Source organism: Narcine bancroftii, chromosome 3, assembly GCF_036971445.1.
Source record: "Narcine bancroftii isolate sNarBan1 chromosome 3, sNarBan1.hap1, whole genome shotgun sequence".
Taxonomy (NCBI): domain Eukaryota; kingdom Metazoa; phylum Chordata; class Chondrichthyes; order Torpediniformes; family Narcinidae; genus Narcine; species Narcine bancroftii.
The window spans coordinates 332,528,111-332,551,368 of NC_091471.1; the positions used below are offsets into that span (position 1 = coordinate 332,528,111).

The 23,258-nt window shown below is 46.2% G+C and overlaps 1 protein-coding gene across 3 annotated transcripts in view; it reads left to right on the forward strand.

Annotated features, from left to right (window-relative positions):
* The window catches only part of itgb4 (integrin, beta 4), a 142,323-nt gene that overhangs the window by 22,397 nt on the left and 96,668 nt on the right, over positions 1-23,258 (forward strand). For all 3 annotated transcript variants that reach the window (XM_069929326.1, XM_069929328.1, XM_069929327.1), the window contains exons 2-7: positions 1,946-2,012; positions 3,666-3,748; positions 6,201-6,293; positions 7,163-7,367; positions 10,905-11,001; positions 17,980-18,151. In XM_069929326.1, the coding sequence (XP_069785427.1) occupies positions 1,946-2,012; positions 3,666-3,748; positions 6,201-6,293; positions 7,163-7,367; positions 10,905-11,001; positions 17,980-18,151 (717 nt within the window). The remainder of the gene's footprint in view (positions 1-1,945; positions 2,013-3,665; positions 3,749-6,200; positions 6,294-7,162; positions 7,368-10,904; positions 11,002-17,979; positions 18,152-23,258) is intronic.

Here is a 23,258-nt window from a genome sequence, read left to right on the forward strand (position 1 = left end):
CCTTCATTGCCACTGGGCCTGCACCCTGCAACACCCTGCCCAGTTGTAGGAGCACCTTCACTGGAGAGAGAGCAGTGCTTTCGAAAAGGCCTCTCCATTCTCTTCTCAACACACAGTGCAGTGATGACCAGACCTCATCAATGAATCAAGGCATATATTGGGTCAGGGTGTAGCACTGGGAGACTCCTGGGGGGCAAATGCCAACACTGCTTGGGTCAAATGGATCTTTTTCATGTTATAATTTCTCTATAAATAAGAATCAAATGTTTCCATTGAAATAACATTGCTTATAACATATGGCGTTATAAAAATGTAAATAAAATAGCAAATTCCAATGACAACACATTCACAGTAGAAAGAGTTTGTTAAAGACTTTTTATTTTAAAGGTATTGTCAGTCGTACAGCACAGAAGGAGGCCCTTTGGCCCACACTCTCCATGCCGACCATCAGATTCCTTTCCACATTAATCCCATTTACCAGCTCTGGGCCCATAGTCCTTTATTGCCACAGTGTCACACTGCGCAGGCCCTTCGGCCCAACTTGTCCATGCTGACCAAGTTAACATTCTTGGCTTGTCCCATTTGCCTGCATTAACTCCATATCCTAATCCTTTCCTATCCATATATCGGTCAGTGACTTTTTAACATTGTACTTGTACCCAATTCTATCACTTCCTCTGGCAGCTTGTTCCAGGTATGGACCACCTTCTTTCTTTCTATTTTCTCAACCTTTTTTATGGTTTTTATAATAAGTAAAGTACAATGAAGCAAAGGGAACTAAACTGAAAATACAATATCACGTGTGTGTGTGTGTGTGTGTGTGTGTGTGTGTGTGTGTGTGTGTGTATCTCTCTCTTTCTCATGATAAAACTTCAACCCGAATAAACTTGGTCCCCCCTCCACTGCACTGGGTGAAGACATCAAAAATATAACATACATATAAACCCCTCCTAACCTACTCTATTAAAAGAAAACTAACCAAAAAACCAAATCTGATCAGCTTATCCTAAAGGTACAGACCACTTTCTTGAGTGAAAAATGTTGGTTCTCAGGTCCCTCTTAAATATCTCCCCTCTCACTTTAAACCGAGTCAGCTGTGACCATTCACTTTTTCCATGCCCCTTTTCATTTTAGAAACCTCTGAAAGGTCATCCCTCCAGTTCCTACACTCCAGGGAACAAAGACCCAGCCCATTCAATCTCCACCACCCCCCCCCCCCCCCCACCGCCATGGATAACTCAAGCCCTCTGGTCCCAGTTACATCCTGGTTAATCTCCCCTGCGCCCCTTCTGACTGAAATGGCACCTGGATGACCAGAACTGCACACCCTTGGTGATTCCAGTGCTGGTTGGGATACTTGGTAACTGGCAAGGGTCTCTGTCTCTGCTCCCTCCTTTGGTGGGGCGTTTCAAATTCCAACCTCCTGCTGGAGGAGGCAATCCCAAATCAATCCCTTTTACTTCTTGGACGTTTTCTTCATTTATCTCTCAGCTCCATCTTTATTCCCCTCTCCATTTCTCTTTCTGCCTGTAATTTAACGGTGAATTGGTTGTTCTATTTTAGACTTCCTGGCCTAATAACAATGTTTCATTTGGATTGTTGGGGAGAGGTGGGGGCGGGGGAGGGGGGGGGCGGGGGAAACTGAGCTGCCTGGCTTGTTAGTCTCAGGCTCTTGGTCAAAATGATTGCAGCGCAGAAGTCATGGGAAGTTTGTTTGTGGTTGTCTATGTAATGATTGTGAGAGACCTTCCATGCACCACAGAAAACAAGAGTCCAGGCTACTGTGTTTCTGGAGAGAGGATTTACTGGACATGGTTTTTTTGAGGGTGCACAAACTATTTCCTGTTCCTGAACTTTATTTCAGTGTTAAAGTGGAAATTGTAGTTTGAGCTCTTATTTATTTCACCAATTGTCCTTGTGTCTAAAATCCTTTGTACTTCTGCAGATGATGGAGCTGTGGAAGACGTGGTTCTCGTTCCTCGTCATTGTTCTGCTGACAGTTGAGTGTCAGGGTAAGAGAGAGGTTGAATTTTTCCGTTTACCAGTGACTTCCCCTCTCCTGAAACTTTTCAAGCAGCCAACTTTCTGGTGGATACGTTTGTAAATGTTTATGGCACGGGTTAGCATAGCGCCACGCTGTTACAGCGCCTGCAACTGGGGGTTCAAACCTGGTCCAGTCTGTAAGGAATATGTACGTTCTCCCCATGTCTGCGTGGGTTTCCTCCCAGGGGCTCCAGTTTCCTCCCACCCTTCAAAAGGTTGCAGGTCAATTGGATGTAATTGTACTGCACGGACTCGTGGGCTGAAAGGGTGTGTTACCTTGCTGTACGTCTAAATTTAAAGTGCATCGAGGCCGGTGCAGGCCCAAGAATTCCAGTGCTGAGTGTCAGATCAGTGGTTCCTGTGGGTAGATCTGCAAAGTAGAGATTCAATTCCAGGATACAGCATCACCAGCAGTAGTGAGGGGGGTGGGGGGGATGGGGGAGGAAAGTGGTGACTGGGAGTTGAGAGGAGGGGTTGACTCAGAACCGGTGGGGTGGGTGGGTGGTGGTGGGGCAATAGAGGGCAAGTGAGTATGAGAGAACAGCCAGGAGGTGAATCTGGAGAGGATGTGGTGATTGGAAGCAAGAGGCATGACAAGAAAGGGGGGGGGGGGGGGCGGTGAGTTAGTTAGGGAGGGGAAAAGTGATCAAGAGGAGGAAGGAATGGTTGATTAGAAGGGAGAATGATGGAGGGAGGAGATGGGAGGTGGAGAGTGGATGACAAAGTGAAGTGGTTGAGAAGTAGTGAACCATTTGCCAGCCATGCAGTCCCACACCCAAGTAATGATTTCTCAGCAATCCTGCCTGTGATGGGTTTCCCTTTAGAGATGACAAAAGTTTATCATGGTCCAGAGAAACAATCTTTCATCTGGGTGTATATGTGCAATCGGATTGTTATAAACTTGAACTGGAATGTACACAAGTGCCATGCTCAGATCCACCAGAATTGTTACTTGCTGCAGCCAACCAGGTACTATATACACGTGTGTAAGTGTCAATGCCGTGCATTATTTGACCCTTCACCCCCACTCACCCCCCCCCGGCCAAAAAAATCAGGTGTTTTTGTATGATCCGTGGAAAAATCGATCCCCCTATTCTTGACCCCGATCACCAACGCCCCAACTGCAGAGCCTCACCCTGGCCGCCCGCCTATTGTAGCTACCGTCGCCCTCCAGCCCGAGCTCCCAAAGCCCTGGCCGCCCACCAATGCGAGCTCCCGACTTCCCGGCTGCCTGCGCGTCCGAGCTCCCAATGCCCCATCTGAGCTCATGACGTCCTGACTACGGGCTTGCCACCTGGTCCTGGCCATCCGAGCTCCCAATGCATTGAACGACACAGGTACTCACCGCGGTCAAAGGTTTGGGCCCATGTAAAAGCCGACTCACCCCCTTTTTTGGCCTGAAAAAGTGGTCCAAAAAATTTGACGATTTCACCAGTATTTTCGGTATGTAAGAGATACCAAGAATGGTAAAGAGTTTATAAATATTCAAGGATAAATAAATGTTCACCCTTGCAGTAAGTGCAGGGCAAACTGTGATGTTTAATCAGCATAATGTGTAATGTCCCCCTGTAACAATGCCTGTGCTTCATTTCTGATCTGGTCTGACTTTGTTTTGACTTCAGGCAATCACTGCACTGCCAGTCAGGCAAAAACCTGCAGCGAGTGCATCAGAGTGGCTGAGGAGTGTTCGTACTGTGCTGACGAGGTATGTTCCCCAGACCCTAGTGCAGGCCACAGCAGACATCCCTCCCCTCTCTGTTCACCACCACTATGCCAGGGACTTTGGATACTACGAACTGCAGCAAATTGATCTAGAACAGCTTACCTTATTAAATGACACCACACCAGCTTTGAACTGCGCGCTGTTAGGGATCTGAACCAGTTTGCCAGATCAGGGCATTTGAAGGAACATGTAACCCATTGTCCAGAGCAAATCTAGAACAGTGTGCTGTCTCACTGAATCTGGAGCAGAATCACTGTGTGATGGGACAGAAATTCTGCTGAGAGCCAGGCAGCCAAAACTTTCAGCCTGATGGTCATAGCAGAAGGCTGTGGGACAAAGTTGCTGCCAAACCTTTGACCACAAAACGCTCTCAGTTCACTAAGGCAGCTGGGCTCGTGTAGTGAAACCGCAGATGCCGCAATGCACGTTTGACGCCATGAAACTAAAGAATGCTGCAAATACCCTGCGGGTCAGGGGGAGCATCTGCAGAATTAACTTTCTCGGTCAATAACCCTTCCTCAGGTGTGAAAACTAGTTGGGGGAGGAGTAGAGGGTACAGAGGGAATGACTGTGGCAAGGCGGCGACTGAGAGTGGTCACATGACGCAAATGCCTTCAGTGCCATCTAGTTAGTAGATGAACAAGAGCACGCAGAGAGAGGGTGAAGGAAGAAACAATGTGCGGAGACTGAGATGTGGAGCACAGCAGTTGCTGGAAAGATGCAGCCAATCAGGCAGCTTCTGTGAGGGAGAAGCACTGAGTTAACGTCCTTCCATTAAAACTGGGCAGTTCTCTTTTCTACATTTTTTTAATTGATTTTTAAAAAATTAGACCTACAGCAGGAAAACAGGCCATTTCGGCCCTCAAGCCCGTGTTGCCCAATTGCACCCCATTAACCAACACCCCCGGTACGTTTTGAACAGTGGGAGGAAACCGGAGACCCCCGGGGGAAAACCCACACAGACCGGGGAGAACGTACCAACTCCTTACAGACAGCGTGGGATTCTAACCCCGGTCCCGATCGCTGGTACTGTAAAGGTGTGGCACTAATCGTGCTATTCCTTTGGAACCAAGCTAGAGTTGCCCAATGACCACTTGATCAGACACCTTTTTTGGTTTACTTGTTTAAAGCCAACAACAGCTGATGTCTACAGCGTTTGTTTACTCCCCCAAAGTTCTGACAAAAGTTATCTGAAATAGTTGAATTTAATGGCACGATTTGAGGCTGTAACATTCCCACATTTGTCAATGTGTTTTTTGAAACCTGAAAAATCGGCTCTGCCATCTCTCTCCACAGAGGCTGACAGACCTGCCCAGTTTTTCCACTATTTTCTGTTTTATGCCATTTTTTCAGCATCCGTGAGATTGAGGTCAAATAAAGTCCTGAGCCTGATCATTGCTTCCAATTCTTTAATGTGTGGAGCAGGATAGCCTAGTAAGAAATGGATCTGAAAGGAGATCTGAACCAGCGACTGAGCCCACAGTCGACCAACAAAAGCAGTAAGAGGCCTTGGAGCCTTCCACCATTCATCGAGATCACAACTGACCTTCTCCCTCAGCACTGCTGTACCATTCCCACCCAATTTCTATCAGTGAATGTCTGTATGAAACTTCACGAGAAACTCCGCTGCCAAAAGCCGCAGATTGCCAAAGATTCACCACCATGAAGCAACGCACCTCATCTCAGTCCTCTGACCCTTCATTCCGAGACTCTGGTGCCTGGTTCTAGACCCCTCAGTCTGTTTCATATTTCCTTACAACAAAGAAAGGGGCCGTTCAACTGTTTGAGTTTACGCTGGCTCAATTCCTCCACGGAATTTCCTTGTGGCCTATTTCCCCCTACATTCTACCACTCCCCTGCAGACTGCAGGCAACTTCCAGCAGCTAATTAAACCACCCAGCCCGCATGCCCTTGGGATGTGGGAGGAAGCTTGAGCAGGTGAAGGAAAGAAAGAACACGCAAACTCCACGCACTCAGATGTCTGGATCAGCCACAGCACCAACCTGCAGAGCCACGGAAGAATTTTGTGAATTTCACCGAGATCGCCTCGTTCCTCTGAGCACCAGATGAATCTCTTCGTACAGCAAATCCCCCCCACCCCCGAACTAGTCTGGTGAGCCTTTGCTGCACTTCCATAATGCTAACATGAACTGTAATTTCCCCAACTCCTTTCACGTGGGAAGATCACACTGAGCAGGGGGTGGGGGTGATTGCAAATAGTAGTGTTGGTTCAGAGGAGAGAAGTCTAGAGAGGAGGAAGAAGATGGGAGAAGCTTTGAAGTGGTGATCAAGAGATCAGGCATCGGGAGAGGCGGTGGGCACGGTAGCCTTGTCCCACTGTCATGATGCGATAGGGATCAGAGGTCACAGGAGCTGGAGATGTCTATGTGGGAGGTGAGTGGCACTGGACTGACCGAAGCTTTTGCTTTTGAAGGGCTTCACTTACCCCAGATGTGATACATGGAGCAATCTGAATTTCACATGTAAAGAGGTTATCCGTGTGAAGACAAGTATGAGGATACATAAGGTATGTTTTCTGTGATGTGCTATTACACCACTAGGGTTACCAGGGGCCACCACCTGACGACCTGGTATATGAAGCCGATCGGAGCTAGGCTCCTCCATTCTGACCTAGGCTTGCACAGAGGCAAGACCTAGCTGTATATATTAGTCTATTAAAACTAGCATTTAACTTACACTCTGTCTCGTGTGGTAGATATTAGTCACATCTTCCACAAAGCATTATCTACCGTTCCTCACCAAAGAATGTAGACTATCTATCTCCATCTCTCTCTCTCTCTCTCTCTCTCTCTCTCTCTCAATCTCTCATTCCTCTTTTCTCTCACTTTCTTTATCCAACTTTCTATCTCTCTCTGAATGTTTTTCTCCCTATCTTTTTTTCTCTCTGCCTCCATTTTTGTCAGCTCTCTCTCTCTCTCCTTCTACCTCACTTTCTCGTTCTCTCTTCTTTTTTCTCTTTCTATTTCCCTTTCTCTCTCTCTCACTTTCTTTTCCTTTCTCCCTGCCCTTTCTCTTCTCTGGCCCCCTGCATCTTTGGGAAGTGAGTCATCAATGGAAGTGTGCTCAGTTGTAGACAGCATGAACAAACTCCAAACAGAAACAGTAGAGACCAGAGTTGATTCCGGGCCACTGGGATCAGTCGTCCTCCCGCGGTATCTCTGCGTGGCCCAGTGGGAGCCTGCCAGTGCCCAGCTGTACAGAAAGGCAAAGGAAGTTCCCAACTGTGAATACTGGCATTACTAAATGCTGATCATTATCACTTCTGTTTGCATGTGAATTGGTCGTAAAGATTCCCAGATTACAAAAGGGCGTTATTTTACATGTCCTGAGACTGAGGATAGAAGGATGGAAAATGCAAGTCTTTTTATTCCACAGGCAACTGCAATTAACACCAGCAGCAATCGCGCCCAGATCTCGCCGCAGCTCGTGTCCATGACCCTGAGGGCAGGAGAGGAAAGGACATTGGATATCGAGGTGTTTCAACCACAGGAAGCTCCAGTTGATCTATATTTCCTCATGGACTTTTCCAACTCAATGAAGGACGATTTGGACAACCTGAAGAAATTGGGCCTCCAGCTGGGTAAGTGCCAGGCCCTTTCGCAACCAAGCCCCCTGGCCCGCCCTGTAAGTGTTGACTCTCAAATTCCTGGGGTCAGATACGTGAGTCATTTGTTGGGCCTTGATCATTTCCTGAAGAACAAACTCTCCATGGGAATGAGAGGGCACTGTGTGGCCCCACAAGAACTGGGGCTTCACTTGTCCCTTTGGGCAAAAATGCAACACACAAACGTACTAAAGAAACTCAGCAAGTCACGAGGGATCTTGAGAAAGTAAAGGATAGCCAATGTTTCATCCCCGGCCCTTCCGTCAGGTATAAACCAAAACAGGCAGGTGCCTGAATAAAATGGGGGCGGGGGGGGGAGGGAAGAAGAGAGGAGAGAGGAAGGAACAGGGGGAGGAGCACAGACTAACAGGTAGACAGAATGGAAGAAAGTTGAGATGGGGAGAGAGGGCCGAGGATAGCTCTCAGATAGAGAGTAGGCGGGGAGGGGGGGGGAGGTGGGTGAACTGGAAGAAAGGAGACAGGGTAACAGGGAAAGAGAGAGGCTCGGGGTTAACAGAAATTGAAGGTTGATGTTGGAGATAGCCAAGACGGAATATAAGGTGTTGTTCCTCCAATTAGTGGGTGGCCTTGTGTACGAGGTCATGGGCAGAGATGTCAGAGTGGCTCATCCCTCTGTTTCCTTTTCTCCATCTTCCCCGCCCCCTCCCTCCACTGCCTACTTCTCTCCTATCTGAGAGGTACCCTCTCACCCCCATCACCTCAGCTTTATTTTCTCTTCTACCCTCCCACCTTTGACCCGCTGTTAGCCTGTGCTCCTCTCCCTGCCTCTTCAGCCCGCCTCTTCTCCCCTCACCCCCACGTTTTTCTTCAGGTGCCTCAAACTGCTTGTTTTTGCTTATACCCAATGAAGGGCCCCAGGCCCGAACAGTTGGTTTCCCTTTACGTCCTATGACTTGCTGAGTTTCTCCAGCACATCTCTGTGGGGCGCTCGACCCCAGTGTCTTGTTTAACTCCTTGGGGCAGGAGAACGCCATTCAAGTCCTGTTTATAACCTGGAGACAGCCTGAGGGGCACAATCCATTCATCACAATCACAAATCATTCAACCAAGACCTTGTCCCTCAGGAACAAAATCCCATGCGTTGGGTACATTGTTCACTCCACTGGAACAAACTGCGCACAATTCTGGTCACCCCATGACAGGGTCTTATGTTTCCTAGATTGAAGGGTATGTGCTATAAGGAGAGGATGGACAAACTTGGAGTTAAATGAAATAGTCTGCAGGTGCTACAATTATAGTTGAATACACAAAAGTGCTGGAGAAACTCTACAGGCCACACAGCATTTTTTATGCGGCAAAGAGATGGAACCAACATTTTGGGCCTGAGTGGTCTGAGGCCCAAGACGATAGTTACATATCTTTGCTGATAAAGATCACTGCGTGTCCTGTTAAGTTTCTCTTGCACTTTTGTTTGTTAATGTACAAACTTGGATTGTTATCTCTGGAACATCAGAGGTTGAGGGGAGACCTGATACAGTTAAGGTTTATAAAATTCTGCGAGGCTTTGAAGGGGCAGACAGAATTGTTATGTCATAGGCCAGCAGCAATAGAAATTCACCAAGAAAATGGTATCTTTAAAAGAATAATTTTTATTAAAAATAACTATTAATAGCATAACATCTTACTTAAATCTAAACTTAACCCCAACTATGTGCAAATGTGTGTGTGTGTGTGTTTGTGTGTGTTTGTGTGTGTGGATAAGAAACCCATTACAGCTTAGGCACAATTCTGAAAAGTCAATTCAGAGTTCAGCCTTAGAAATCCTGTGTTGAAACTCAGAACCTATAAACTGATGTTCAGAAGTAATTATGAAGTAGGTGAAACACCAAGACATCAGACTTCTCGAAACTCACAAATTCTTGTTGAGTTGCTTTTAGAGAAATGTTCCTTCATGCAAATGATTTATCACAACTCCCTTCTTCCTTATGTAGAAGTTATGAAACTTGTGACTTCACCATGCAATGCTTCCACAAATCCAGGCAAGGGTTACATGAAATGACCAGTAGAATGGTCATGATCCAAATACAAGACTGATCCTTTCTTTACCCTGACATGGTTCAATCAAAAATGACCATTACAATGCTCTCCCTTGACAAGGAGAAGCAGCAGAAGTGACCATCTTCCCTGAAGTCACTTTCTGTATCTCCAGATGACTCTCTTATGAACTAAAATGTTGCTTTTTAAAGTGTCTTAATCACATGAATTCCATGTTTAATACTTGTTTTTCAGTTTCATTTTCCCAAAAGCCTGAGTCATATGGCAGATGGCCTCTCTCTGAACAGATGTCTTCTCAAGTAAATATTCACTGTTTTCAGTCTTTCAATTGAGAACAATAACGCTGTTTTTATGGCTTTGGCTTAGGTGCCAGATTGTCGTATTCAAAATGTTATTATGAACTCTGTGAGTGTCTTTCCCTGTTCCAATTCCCCCAATGTAACTCACTAAAATATATATAACAGAAACCTGCAACAAAATCGTTTTTTCCCCAGAATAAAAGTGTCAAACGCAATAGGACATGTGTTTAAGGTGTGTGTGTGTGTGTGTGTGTGTGTGTGTGTGTGTGTGTGTGTGTGTGTGTGTGTGTGTGTGTGTGTGTGTGTGTGTGCCGGTGGGGGGAGAGTTTAAACCAGATGTTGGTGGGGGGGGGAGGGGTGACTAACACAGAGAGCTGTGCCTGTCTGGAACAGGCTGAAGTGGTTACAATAGTTGCATTTAAGAGGTTTCTAGGTAGTCACAGGAAGATGAAGGGAATGGGTGGTTGGAATCATGTGCAAACAGCAGAGATTTAGTTTAATTTGGGTACAGACAGTCGTGTGGGTCAAAGAATCTGTTCCTGTGAGGCACTGTTCTACATCCAAAACAAGCTTTTTCTCTGTACCTCAATACATGTGATAAGACCATGACATAGTGGAATTAGGCCATTCAGCCCACCATTCTATCATGATTTACTGTCTTTTTCAACCCCATTCTCCTGATTTTTCCCATAGCTATTGATTCCATTCCTAGTCAAGAACCTACCTCCATCTTAATATACCAACTTATTTGACCTCCATGGTCATCCACGGCAACAAATTCCACAGATTCACCACCTTCTCATCTCCTGCCTAAAAGGATGTTTTTGTATTCTGTGACTGTGTCCTCTGGTTCCAGACTCCCCCACCTCAGGAAATATCCTCTCCACATCCACTCTATCCAGGGCTTACACGCACGCACGCACACACTATAGGTTTCAATGATTAATCATTCTTCCAAAATAATAAATGTATTCTTAAAACTTGAAATGATCTGGCCCTTTATATTTTGCTATTTCGGGGACTTTGCTGTATGCAAAGTGGCTGTAATATGGTTAAATTTCACCATGGACAACATTTTGAAATTGTAGAGGCTGCCAACTCCCAAGGTTATGAAAGGCACAATGTAAATACAAGGATTTCTTTACTTTGAGATTAGCTTGAGTGTTAACCAAGGGTGCACCTTCTTTATATCTGTCAGCTGATGTGGTGAAGAACATGTCAAATGACTACACCATTGGCTTTGGGAAGTTCGTAGACAAGGTGACTGTCCCACAGACAGATATGAGGCCATTAAGGTAAGACTCCAGTTAAGTTCGTTTATTGTCATGTGTACTGACGTATAGCAGGAAAGTTCATTTTGTGAGCAGTTCAGCAAGTCACTCCATACATAGTACAGCAGTTAAAAACACAGTACAGAAATTCATAGATCTAAAGCCAACATTATTTTACTCGTGTGTTGTTTGTGCAGGAGTCTAATGGTACCGTCCCATAGGTACTGCTGGACTTCAGCACTCATAATGGCAACACCCCTGTCTGTGTGTATAAAGCTGGGGTACCCACCCCTGCTGAAAATGGATTGCAGGCACTTTATTACCGTGGCTGCCGATACGTCGGGACATGGGATTGCAAAAGGGAAACGGGAGTATTCATCTATGGCATTAAGGAAATAGACGTTCCTGTCATAGGAAGGGAGCGATCCTTTAAAGTCGAGGCTGAGGCGCTTGAAAGGTCTAGTAGCTTTTATCAGTGTGGCTTTTATCCGGCTGGTAAAACTGCGGTTTGCATTCTGCGCAGATAGGACAGCCCTTGTTTAATGTCTTTACTTCCTCTTCCGAGAATGGGAGATTTTGGGTTCTTATGAAGTGGAACAGTCTAGTGACTCCCAGCTCATTGGTGGCCAGCTCATTGTGCAAGCTCTGCAGTTGGGACATGTGGTTAAGGGCCGCACAGGTGCCCCTGGACAGCACATCTGGGGGCTCATTGAGCCTCCCGGGATGGTATAGAATGTCGTAATTGGGAGTGAGGTGCGTGAATGGTGGGGGGTGTTCAATATTCAGGGCCGTCAGGCTACAGCATTGCCTGTTCTTAAGGAGCAGTGTGGGGGGGGGGGGGCCCATTGTGTTCTATCACGATGCTTTCCAATTGGCCCTGAAAGTCCAGCCCCAGTGGACGGGGGCACAGAGGTGGGGGAGAACTAACAACTTAAACTCTACGTACTCTGTGCCCTGTATTTCCAGTGGGACCCTGCAGAAATGTTTTACTTTAGCTATGTGTCTGCAGGACGCTTACAAAATCTGGTGGTGACTCGGGTACGTGTTTAGAGCAAGGCATTCTACCAGTCCCTGGACTATGAAACTTTCCGTACTCCCACTATCCATCTTGGAATTTACTTTCGATCCATTAATTTTAAGACTAACAGTAGCATCCGATAAATTGTGTGGACTCGCCTGATTCAAACGCAGAGAGACCAGCATGGCATGTCCTATGTTCCGATAGTATTCGGCCTCCTGGTCGTAGTAGTACTCTGTATCGTATTCATCCCCCGATGGTGGTGTCCTCTGTCCGGCATCTTTTGTCCAAAATGGCCGGCTGCACATGGCCCTCTGTTTCTGTCTACCTGAGGAAGAGGAAGAAGAGCTTTCCACCCTCATTTGCATGGGAAAGGCCTTTGGCGGGAGCCTTGGGGCTTCTGCAGGCTTTTGCATAATGTCCTCTCTTTCCACATTTTGAACAGTCCTTTTCTCTAGCTGGGCAGAGAGCTCTGGGGTGCTTGCACTGCCCGCAAAAAAATGGCACAGAGCGCTCCAGTGGGGCTGCTGCTGCTATGTGCTGCCCTTGATCACTCGTATTCCTCTCCTTGTGAGGCGCTAATGAGTCCAGCAGTTTATACTCTTCCAGTTCTCTCCTAGAGTCCTCCAGAGCCTCCGCAATAGTCTCTGTCTCTTCCAGCCTGACTATCCCTTTTTCCAGCAGCCTTTGTCTGATCTCGGTAGATCTGGCACCTGGTATAATCCTGTCCCTTACGAGGTCATCCGCATACTCTTGGGCTGATACTGCTTTAAAAGTCCATACCCTTGCTAGGTCTTTCAGGGAGAGGATGAAATCTCCAACAGACTCACCTGCTTGCTGTGACCTGGACATGAGCCTGTGACTAGATTCGAGCTAGCTGTGCCCTTTATTATAGTGTCTTTGCAAGGTGCTCATAGCCTCTTGATAGGACTTAGCACCCTGTATAAGAGAGTACGGGCGATCCCCCAGCGGAGCTATCAGTAGCATTAACATCTCTTCCTCCGACGCCCCATCAACTCCCACATAATTTAAAAAACACCTCTGCCACTGGCCCAAGTGTGTGCTTGCTCCATGAGTTCTGGGGTCCAGTTCCAGCCTGTCTGGCCTCAGCACTTGGCTGAACATAATCCTCTGATCCAGTGGCTGGGGAGGGGTGCATACTGAGCCTGATCCCTTCCCCATGCGGCCACTCGGTCCTGGGGAAGTGTGTGCCCCCTCTGGGGAATCAGGGTTAGCTGGGGGTGTCTCAGGGGTAGCAACCCGTAAACGCAGTCCTAGCGGTAGATTGTGATCGGGAGGGCGACTTGTTGTACACCTTCTGCCCATGCTTGTCGCGATCCTTGATTATAAATCAGGAACTCGGGGGGTTGCATGGCCGGTCCCAGTTCCAGTGAATTAACTAACAGGTGAGGCTCTTTGCCACTCTTTACCTGCTCCGGGATACTTCTGTCTCTCTTGTAGTCCACGATCGCTAGGTGAGTCCCTCTCTCCCCCGCGATTTTGGTCCCGCAGCTCTCCATCTGGTCTGTACTCCGTTGCACGTGTGTGGGAGCCGTTGCCATTTCCAGGTCCTTAAATTGGGTTTCGGTGTAGTCTGGAGCATGGGTGAGGGCAGAAGTAGCTTCCATCCTGGTAAGATATTAATCTATTAAATTTATGGTGACTAGCATCAATCACACGAGACAGAGTGCAAGTTAAATGCTTGTTTTAATAGACTAATATATACAGCTAGGTCTTCCCTCTGTGCAAGCCTAGGTCAGAATGGAGAGCACGAGCTCTGATCAGCTCTGATCAAGGTCGTTAAGTGGTGGCCCCTGGTGACCTAGTGGTGTAATAGCATATCACCACACACACCTATCATCTCCTGCCTTTACCACCCAACTTTCCCCCACCCACCCTTTTGTTCGGACCCTTGCCAGCATTTTCTCACACTTTGATGAAGGGCTCGAGCCCGAAACGTCGGTGATGTATCGCTACCTTTGCTGCATAAGGGACTCAAGCGATGTGCCAAGTTTCCTCAGCCATCTGAGGAAGAAGGAGTGCTGTCACTAAGGAAGAGGTTGCTATTCCGGCACCAAGCCACTAGACCCTCTTATCTCTCCCTTCTGAGCTCCAGCTCACCATCGATTGAAATCGAGTCTGCAATGGTGGTATCATCTGTGAACCTACAGAGGGAGTTGGGCTGGTGTGCATCCACACAGTCGTGGGCGACAGGCTGAGTGCGCGGTCTTTTGGGCACCGGTGTCGAGGATGGCCGTGGAGGAGGCCTTGACTCCAGCCCTTACAGCATGCGGGCTGCAGGACAGGAAGTGAAGGATCCAGCTGCAAGAGAGGGGTGCTGAGGCCAAGGTCTCAGAGTTTTGGGGATGAGTTTATTCGGGACTATGTTGTTGAAGGCAGAGCTGGTCAATGAATAAGACTCTGGAATTTTTGTTACTGCAGACACACAGATGTGTACCTTGTGATGTATATAATGTAAATTATAGGCAACCCCTCCAGAATCCATGAAGGGACAGTCATTGTGAGGCAGTGATGAGCTGATTATTGAGGCAAAAAAACATTGCTGGAGACTCTCAGTGGGACAAACAGTGTACCTTATATAGCAAAAGCTGCTTTCAGGTGCTCGGATGTAGATCATGTGCTGGCAGACGCGGCTGGGGGAGTGCAGCTGGGACGTTCAGGTGGCCACAGAGAAAGACGCTTTTCTGTCGCCTGAACGCGCCGGCTGAGGGAGAGCCGCATCCGAGTGAACGCCGGCTCCTGTGGACTGTGACAATAGTCCCACTGCTGCTTTCAGGTGCAACAGGGGATTCTTGGAGCCGGAGATTATACTTACAGGAAAAGGGTTAGGTAAGTGCTCCTCCTGTCCGGGTTCTCCACTTTCAGGTGGCCACCCGACAGCCGCATTGGCGTAGAATAGGGCAGCTTTACATCGGGGTATTTTGGCCACCTGAAAGCGGCTAAAGATAAAGAGTTATAACCGACGTTATTTTGTTATGACTGTCTTTGCTATATAAAGGGCACTCTTTGACCGACTGAGTTTCTCCAGCACGATGTCTACAGACTTCCATGCATTACTTCTGATACTTGAGGCAACCTGCCAAGGCTGCAGTCCTGCATATCTCTCTGGGACCAGCAGGAGGCTCTCCTGAGCCAGCCAAGGTATTAGTCATCTCCTCAGGTATGGGTCCCTGTTGTGGGTTTTGTGGAGCAATCCATGCTGCAAGCCTACACAGGCAAGACCCCTCACCTCTTCCTCCGTCATATCGACAACTGTGTCGGGGCTCCCTCATGTACCCATGATGAGTTTCTCAACTTCATCCACTTTGCGGCCAACTTCCACCCCAGTCTCAAAATCTCCTAGTCCATCTCCGACTACACTCTCCCCTTCCTGCATCTCTGTCTCCATCTCGGAAGAAAAGAGATATACAACAAACATATACGACAAACCCACTAACTCCCATAACTACCTGGATTACACTTCCTCACACCCTTCCCCCTACAAAGATTCTATCCTCTTCTCTCAATTTCTCCATCTCCACCATATCTGATCCCAAGATGAGGTTTTCCAGTCCAGATCTTCCGAAATGTCTATCTTCTTCTACAAACGAGGCCTCCTCTCCACCACCAACAACTCAGGCCTCACCTGCATCTCCTCCATCTCTCGCTCATCTGCCCAGGCCCCCTCCGCCCCCCGACATAACAAACATAGAATCCCCCTCACCCTCACCTATCATCCCACCAGCCTCCATATCCAATAATTTATCCATCAGAATTTCCAGGACTTACAACAGGATCACACCACCAGACACATCTTCCCCTTCCCTCCCCTCTCTGCTTCATCTGTGAATCCCTCATGCACTAAAACCTCCCGACCAGTCACCCACCACCAGACCCCCACCCCAGCACGTTCCCCTGTGGCTGCAGGAAGTACCACACTTGCGCCCACACCCCCTCCCTCAACATGGTCCGGGGGGCCCCAAACGGGCTTCTCCCTTCTGTCTCCACAGGACTGATTTACTGCATCTGTTGCTCCCTTTGTGGCCTTCTCTACATCAGATAGTCTGGGCGCAGACTGGGAGATTGCTTCGCTGAGCACCTTGGCTCCGTCTTCTACCGTAACAGAGCAACCATTTCAGTTCTTTGTCACACTCCCACACTCACATGCCTGTCCATGGCCTCTTATTCTATCCCACCAAGACCACCAGTAAATTGGAGGGATAACACCTGATTTTCCATCCGGGCCCTTTCCAACCAGATGGTATTAACAGTGACTTTTTCGGTTCCTGCTAACCTGCTCTCTTCTTTCCCTTCTCCTTTCCCTTCCCCTTTCCAGTTCTCCTCCTTCCCTTCCCCCTCCCTTCCCCCAGCCATCCCACCTCTCCTTGATCTCTGCTGTCCTCTCCCATCCTTCTCCACCTATCACCTCCTGCTTTGCAACCACACACCCCCTTACCCCTTTGTTCAGCTGCCTGCCGACATGTTCTCGTATGTATTTTAACCTTTGCTATATAAAGGACACTGCATTTTGTGCTTAGCTCCTCAGGCCTCTCGATCCACAGAGAGACCTCGAGGGAGGGAAAATATGGGGGAGGGAGGTGGGGGAGGGGAGGGGAGGGGAGGGAGAAGGTGGAGATGGATGCTGGGGGCAGAGCGGCGTGGGGACACAAAGGCCACCAGTACTGATATCTGATAAGTACAGGTTCGGGGAATGTGGGTGGAGCGTGTGGCGGTAGGTGACTGTTACGGCGAGAGAGGGAGAGTGGTAGAAGTGTGCCATCCATACATTGATACTCCAGGGAGACTGCAGAGCAGGGTGGGGGAGGGGTGGGTGGATGTAGAGTAAGGCAAGAGAGAGCGGGAGTATAGGAGGGGAGAAGGAAGGGAAAGGAAAATGTATCAACAAACATTGACATAGTGTGGCTAGCATTATGTGACCTATGGCACAAATTGCTGTCACTCCCTAGAATGTTCCTCAAGTATTGTCTCGGAAAAACAATGCAGAGGAACGCTGGGTAATCCAGGATGAATGGGAGCTTTGTTCCCCACACAGGCAGAGAAAGTAGTGAGTCACAGCCACGTGGGACACAGAAAGAAAACACGAGCTAGCAACTCCAGGTCATCTCGTACCTTGGGACAGGCTGAGTAAATCCAAATATCAGTCAGACTATGGCTTGCTCTCAGCACCTTTTGTCTGTCTCTTGCCACCCCTCTTGCCACCCCTCTCACCACCTCTTGTCACCACCCCTCGTCACCCCTCCCCGGGGGCTCCAGTTTCCTCCCGCTCTTCGAAACATCCCATTTCGTCTTCTTATGGGACCTCTCTTCCCTTCAGTGAGATTGGCAAAGTACGTACTTAAACGTCTGCCAATGTGGTTTCATCTTTATTACCCTTTAATTTATTTTGGTAATCCACTTCAGCACATTCTATACAATCTTCTGGGGGGGGGTGCGGGGGAGAGGGTGTCGAGGAACGTTAGTCAAGTTAGTGATGTTTCGGGACAGAGTTTCAGGTTGACCTTTCTTTCTCTCACTGACACTGTGCAACCCACTGAGTTCCTCCAGCAGGCTGAGTTTAGACTCCTGTATCTGCAGTCTCCTGTGGGTCTCGTATTATTACTTGGGCGCCACGGTTAACGTAGCAGTTAACGCAACACTGTTGCAGCACCGGCGATTGGGACTGGGATTCCTATCCCACGCTGTCTGTAAGGAGTTTGTACATACTCCCCTTGTTTGTGTGGGTTTTCTGCTTCCTCCCACCCTTCAAAATGTACCAGGGGTTGTAGGTTAATTGGGTGGCACAATCTCATGGGTCGAAAGGACCTGTAACCGCGCTGTATGTGTCTAAAAGAAAAAACTATTTATTTGAGTTTAGGATTCTGGTTTCAGGCACAGTTTCTCCCTCAAGCTGACTGTGAGAGTCTATCATGAGTGCTCGCACTTTCCCAGGCTGTCCTTTACTCTTGGGTTTTCTCACGTTCCAGGTTGAAGGAACCTTGGCCCAACAGCGAGGCTCCATTCTCCTTCAAGAATGTAATTCCCCTGACAAGCAATGCCAACCATTTCACCCAGGAGCTGGAGAAAGAGAAAATATCAGGCAACGTGGACGCTCCTGAAGGCGGCTTTGATGCGATTCTGCAGGTTGCGGTGTGTCAGGTGAGTCAGTGCCAGGAGCCCCCATTCTTCCTGTGCTTCCAAGACCCAGAAATGGCATAAACATGCACAGACTATTTCCAAAATTAAACGTAATTCGCAATAAATTATTTACAAAAGAAAACCGTTCAAAGTCCTTTCACATCTGCAGTGTCACATTCAAACGTTTCCATCTATGTACATTGTTACATTAGTTCTCTATTCAGCACCATTCCTCCCCCTCTGTTGTTTGAGGGACACCCTATCTCAGCCCCTCATAATCTTATATACCTTGATCACCTCTCCTTGCCTATTGCATCCATAAGATGATGACAGGGTGGACAGCCGACACCTTTATCCCAGCCCGACAACAGCAAATACCAGATAACGTCTGATTACGGTGAGTAGAGGAAAGTTTAGGGGAGACGTCAGAGGAAAGTTTTTTACTCGGAAAGCAGTGGGTGTCTGGAACTGTGATGATGTAATGAGGGTGGAAGGGGCATATTATACTGACCACTTGCTATTGGCTATGCTGTAGAGATACTCCACCCTACTGGTTTAACAGATGGAGATGGTTTCCCACTGGCCAGTTTAGAGGTGGTTCGAGTTTGTTAATAAAAGCCCTGTATTGGTACAATACTTGACTGGTCCATGCCTATGGCATATCAATTTTATTAACAGACTCAAACCACCACTAAACTGGCCATCTCCATCTGTTTTACCAGGAGGGTGGAATATCTACAGCCATAGCCAATAGCAAATGGTCAGTAAAATATGCCCCCCCATTACACCATCACAGGACGCATTGTGGGAGTTGGTGGTGGAGCATGGTACAATGGGGGCATTCAACAGGCACGTGGATGTAAAACAACTAGAGGGTTGAAGGTGTAAGGTAGGGGCAGGATAAGATTGTTGAGAAGGTGGGTTTACACAAGTTGGCACGACATTGTTGGCCAAAGGAGTGGTAATGCTCAATGTTCTAATACGTTGTGGCAAGTTGTGAAACATTTTCAGCGCCTCCACTCCGGCAATGCAGAGTTCGTATGGGTCATGGGGACATGCTATCTACCCGAATCAGTCCCTGCTGCCCCAGATCCCTCTGACCCACAGTAAGTTTCTGCAATAAGTAACGCTGTTGAGTTCAGGCAGGATACATGCAACATTTGTTTTCCGTGTTATGCTGGAATTCTTCAAATGATTCAGTGCGTCAAAGGTTTGTCCCAACTCAGTTAGATTTAGAGAGAGAGATGTGGGTTGGAGTTTTCAAGGAACTGTAGTTTTTACACACAACCCGACACTGTCAAACTGTGACAAACCTGTGAGTGGCAGGACTCTACAGTGTTATGCAATGAGAGACATATCCCCTCCCACCCCTCCATCCCACTGCCCCCTCCCCTGGTGCTGTACACTAGTGTTATACAGTGATACTCATCCTTAACGGCACTGTACCTAGTGTTGTACAGACTCATCCGCACCAATACTGACAGACCCAGCCCACCAATACTGACAGACCCAGCCCACCAATACTGACAGACCCAGCCCACCAATACTGACAGACCCAGCCCACCAATACTGTACCCCAATGTTTTCAGTGACAGACCATTCCCACCAGTACTGTATCCCAGTGTTGCTTAGTGACAGCCCCATCCCCCCAGGACTGTATTGCAATGTTACTGAACGTACAGATGCATTGTCACCAGTACTGTACCCTAATGTTGTTTAGTGACAGACCCATCCCTACCAGTACTATACCCCAATGTTATATATAGTGACAGACTCCTCCCTACCAGTACTGTACCCCAGTGTTATATATACAGTGACAGACCTCTCCCTACCAGTACTGTACCCCAGTGTTATATATACAGTGACAGACCCCTCCCTACCAGTACTGTACCCCAGTGTTATATATAGTGACGGACCTGACCCCACCAGTACTATACCCAGTGTTATATATAGTGACAGACCTGTACCCACTAGGACAGTACCCCAGTTTTATATATAGTGACAGACCCAACCCCACTGTGCCTCAGTGTTATGCAGTAACAGGTCTGTAACAACAGTATTTCACCACAGCTTTGCAGACCAGTAGGCATGTACGAGCCTGTATGCATTCCTTCGTTATATGGTGACATACCTGTATTAGACACCAATAACATCATAAATCAGTCTCCAACCTGTACCTCAGTTATTTCATGACTGAACCTATCCATCTGGCTACATTTAGCCATCGTGCTTGTTTCTACCAGTACCCACCAACTCTGCACCTACATTTATCTAATTGTATTCTCACATCTTGTTTTGTTCTGTCATTTTTTAAATTTATAATTTTAAAAATATTTAACAATTAACAACTGTACAAGATACAAAATGACAAGAAAACCCATCCCCCCCCCCCACCCTACTGTATAACTCCAATTAAACAGGGAATCGAGAATAAAAAAGAAAATGAAACAGTAAGTTTCCATCGTCAGTGCTTACAGTAAAACACAGAGACGTGATGGTATCACACCATCAAAATCTTGACTGAGGTCTGCTGGCTCGTCAGTAGCAGTTGTAACTCTATGGTGGCACCAATGAGGCACCTATATGTCTAAACAGGGCGGCCAGATTTTTAGGAAGGTGTTATCTCTCCTACGAAGACTATTTGTGACCTTTTCAAATGGAATCCATCTGTTCATTTCTGAAGACCACCTATCAATGAGGAGATGGGAGTCAGACTTCCATGTTACTGTTGTGCATTTCCTGGCCACACATAAGGGAATTTATGTGAATTTAATGTGGAATTTAGTTTGCAATCTATTAACATTTATAAAATTCCCCAGATGACAAAGCTCTGGGCCTACTGGGAAGGTGCCTCCTGTGATCTTGGTTAGGGTGTCACAGAGGTCATACCAGAAGGGCCTCGCCTTCGTGCAGAGTGTAAGAAGGAAATAACCCTCTACACTGCACCTAAAGCACATCTCTGATAATTCAGGTCTATATTGGTGTAATTTTTGTGGGGTGAGGTACAGTTTTTTTAATTTTTATTTAATTTTTCACACTATGAACCATATTAATCAAAATACACACAAACATTTCCCTCTTGAATATACTCAGTGGCATTTTCTCCCCTCCCTTCCCTCCCTCTTTCCCACCCCCTTCCAAACCCATTAAATGTTCAACTTATACAATACACTAAAACCATTAAACAATTTCATCACACAATGAAAAGAAACAAGAAAATTGTGTCATCTACTTTTACACACTGGGTCAGTTCATTTCGTCTTCTTCTCATTCTGTCATTTTAGGGGGTTGGAGGTCCGCGGTAGGCCCTCTCTGTTGTGTTCCATGTACGGTTCCCAAATTTGTTCAAACAATGTGACTTTATTTTTTAAATTATATGTTATTTTTACCAATGGAATACATTTATTCATTTCCATGTACCATTGCTGTATTCTCAGGCTCTCTTCTGATTTCCAAGTTGACATTATACATTTTTTTGCTACTGCTAAGGCTATCATAATAAATCTTTTTGCGCTTCATCCAGTTTGAGGCCTAATTCTTTACTTCTTATATTATTTAGAAGAAAGATCTCTGGATTTTTTGGTTTGTTGCTTTTTGTGATTTTATTTAATACCTGATTTAGATCTTCCCAAAACTTTCCCACTTTCTCACATGCCCAAATTGCATGTACTGTTGTTCCCGTTTCCTTCTTACAGTGAAAACATCTATCTGATACTGTTGGGTCCCTTTTATTTAACTTTTGGGGTGTGATATATAGCCTGTGTAACCAATTATATTGTATGATATTGTAACCTCGTGTTTATTATATTTCACATAGTTCCAGAACATAACTTTTCCCATATTTCATTTTTTATCTTCATGTTTAGACCTTTTTCCCACTTTTGTTTGGATTTATGGCTTATTTCATCATTTTCTTTCTCTTGCACCTTGATGTACATGTTTGTTGTAAATCTTTTAATTATCATTGTGTCTGTAATCACATATTCAAAGCTGCTTACTTCTGGTAATCTCAGTCTGTTTCCCAATCTGTCCTTTAAATAAGCTTTCAATTGATGATATGCAAATATTGTACCATGTTTGTATTTCATTTGTTCAAATGATAATAAATTATTGCCCAAAAAACAATTTTCTATTCTTTTAATTCCTTTTCTCTCCCATTCTCTAAAGGAAAGATTATCTATTGTGAAAGGGATTAGTTGATTTTGCGTCAATATTAAATTTGGTAGTTGGTAATTTGTTTTTTTTCCCTTCTACGTGAATCTTCTTCCATATGTTGAGTAAATGGTGCAGTACTGGTGAACTTCTCTATTGCACCAGTTTTTCATCCCACTTATAAAGTGTATGTTCTGGTACCTTCTCCCCTATTTTATGTAGTTCTATCTTGGTCCAATCTGCTTTTTCCCTTGTTTGATAAAAATCAAATAGATACCTTAATTGTGCTGCTCTATAATAACTTTTAAAGTTTTATACCTGCAAACCACCTTGTTTGTACCATTCTATTAATTTATCTAGCGCTATCCTTTGTTTCCCCCCCTTTCCATAAGAATTTCCTTATTATTCTTTTTAGTTCATTGAAGAATTTCTCTGTTAAGGGAATTGGTAACGATTGAAATACGTATTGTATCCTTGGGAAGACATTCATTTTAATGCAATTTACCCTTCCAATCAGTGTTAGTGGCATTTCTTTCCAATGTTCTAAGTCATCCTGTAATTTCTTCATTAATGGTTGATAATTTAATTTGTATCAGTGGCCTAAATTATTATCTAATCTAATACCTAGGTATCGGATTGCTTGTGTTTGCCATTTAAATGGTGATTCTTTTTTAAACTCCGCATTATTCATTGGCATTGCTTCACTTTTATTTGCGTTGATCTTGTACCCCGATATTTCTCCATATTCCTTCAATTTCTTATGTAATTCTTTTATTGATATTTCTGGTTCTGTTAAGTATACTATGATGTCATCTGCAAATAAACTGATTTTATATTCCTTCTCCTTTATTTTTATCCCTTTTATTCTATTTTCTTTTCTTATCAGTTCTGCCAATGGTTCTATTGCTAAAGTGAACAGTAAGGGGGATAGTGGACATCCCTGCCTAGTTGACCTGCTTAATTTAAATTGGTTTGA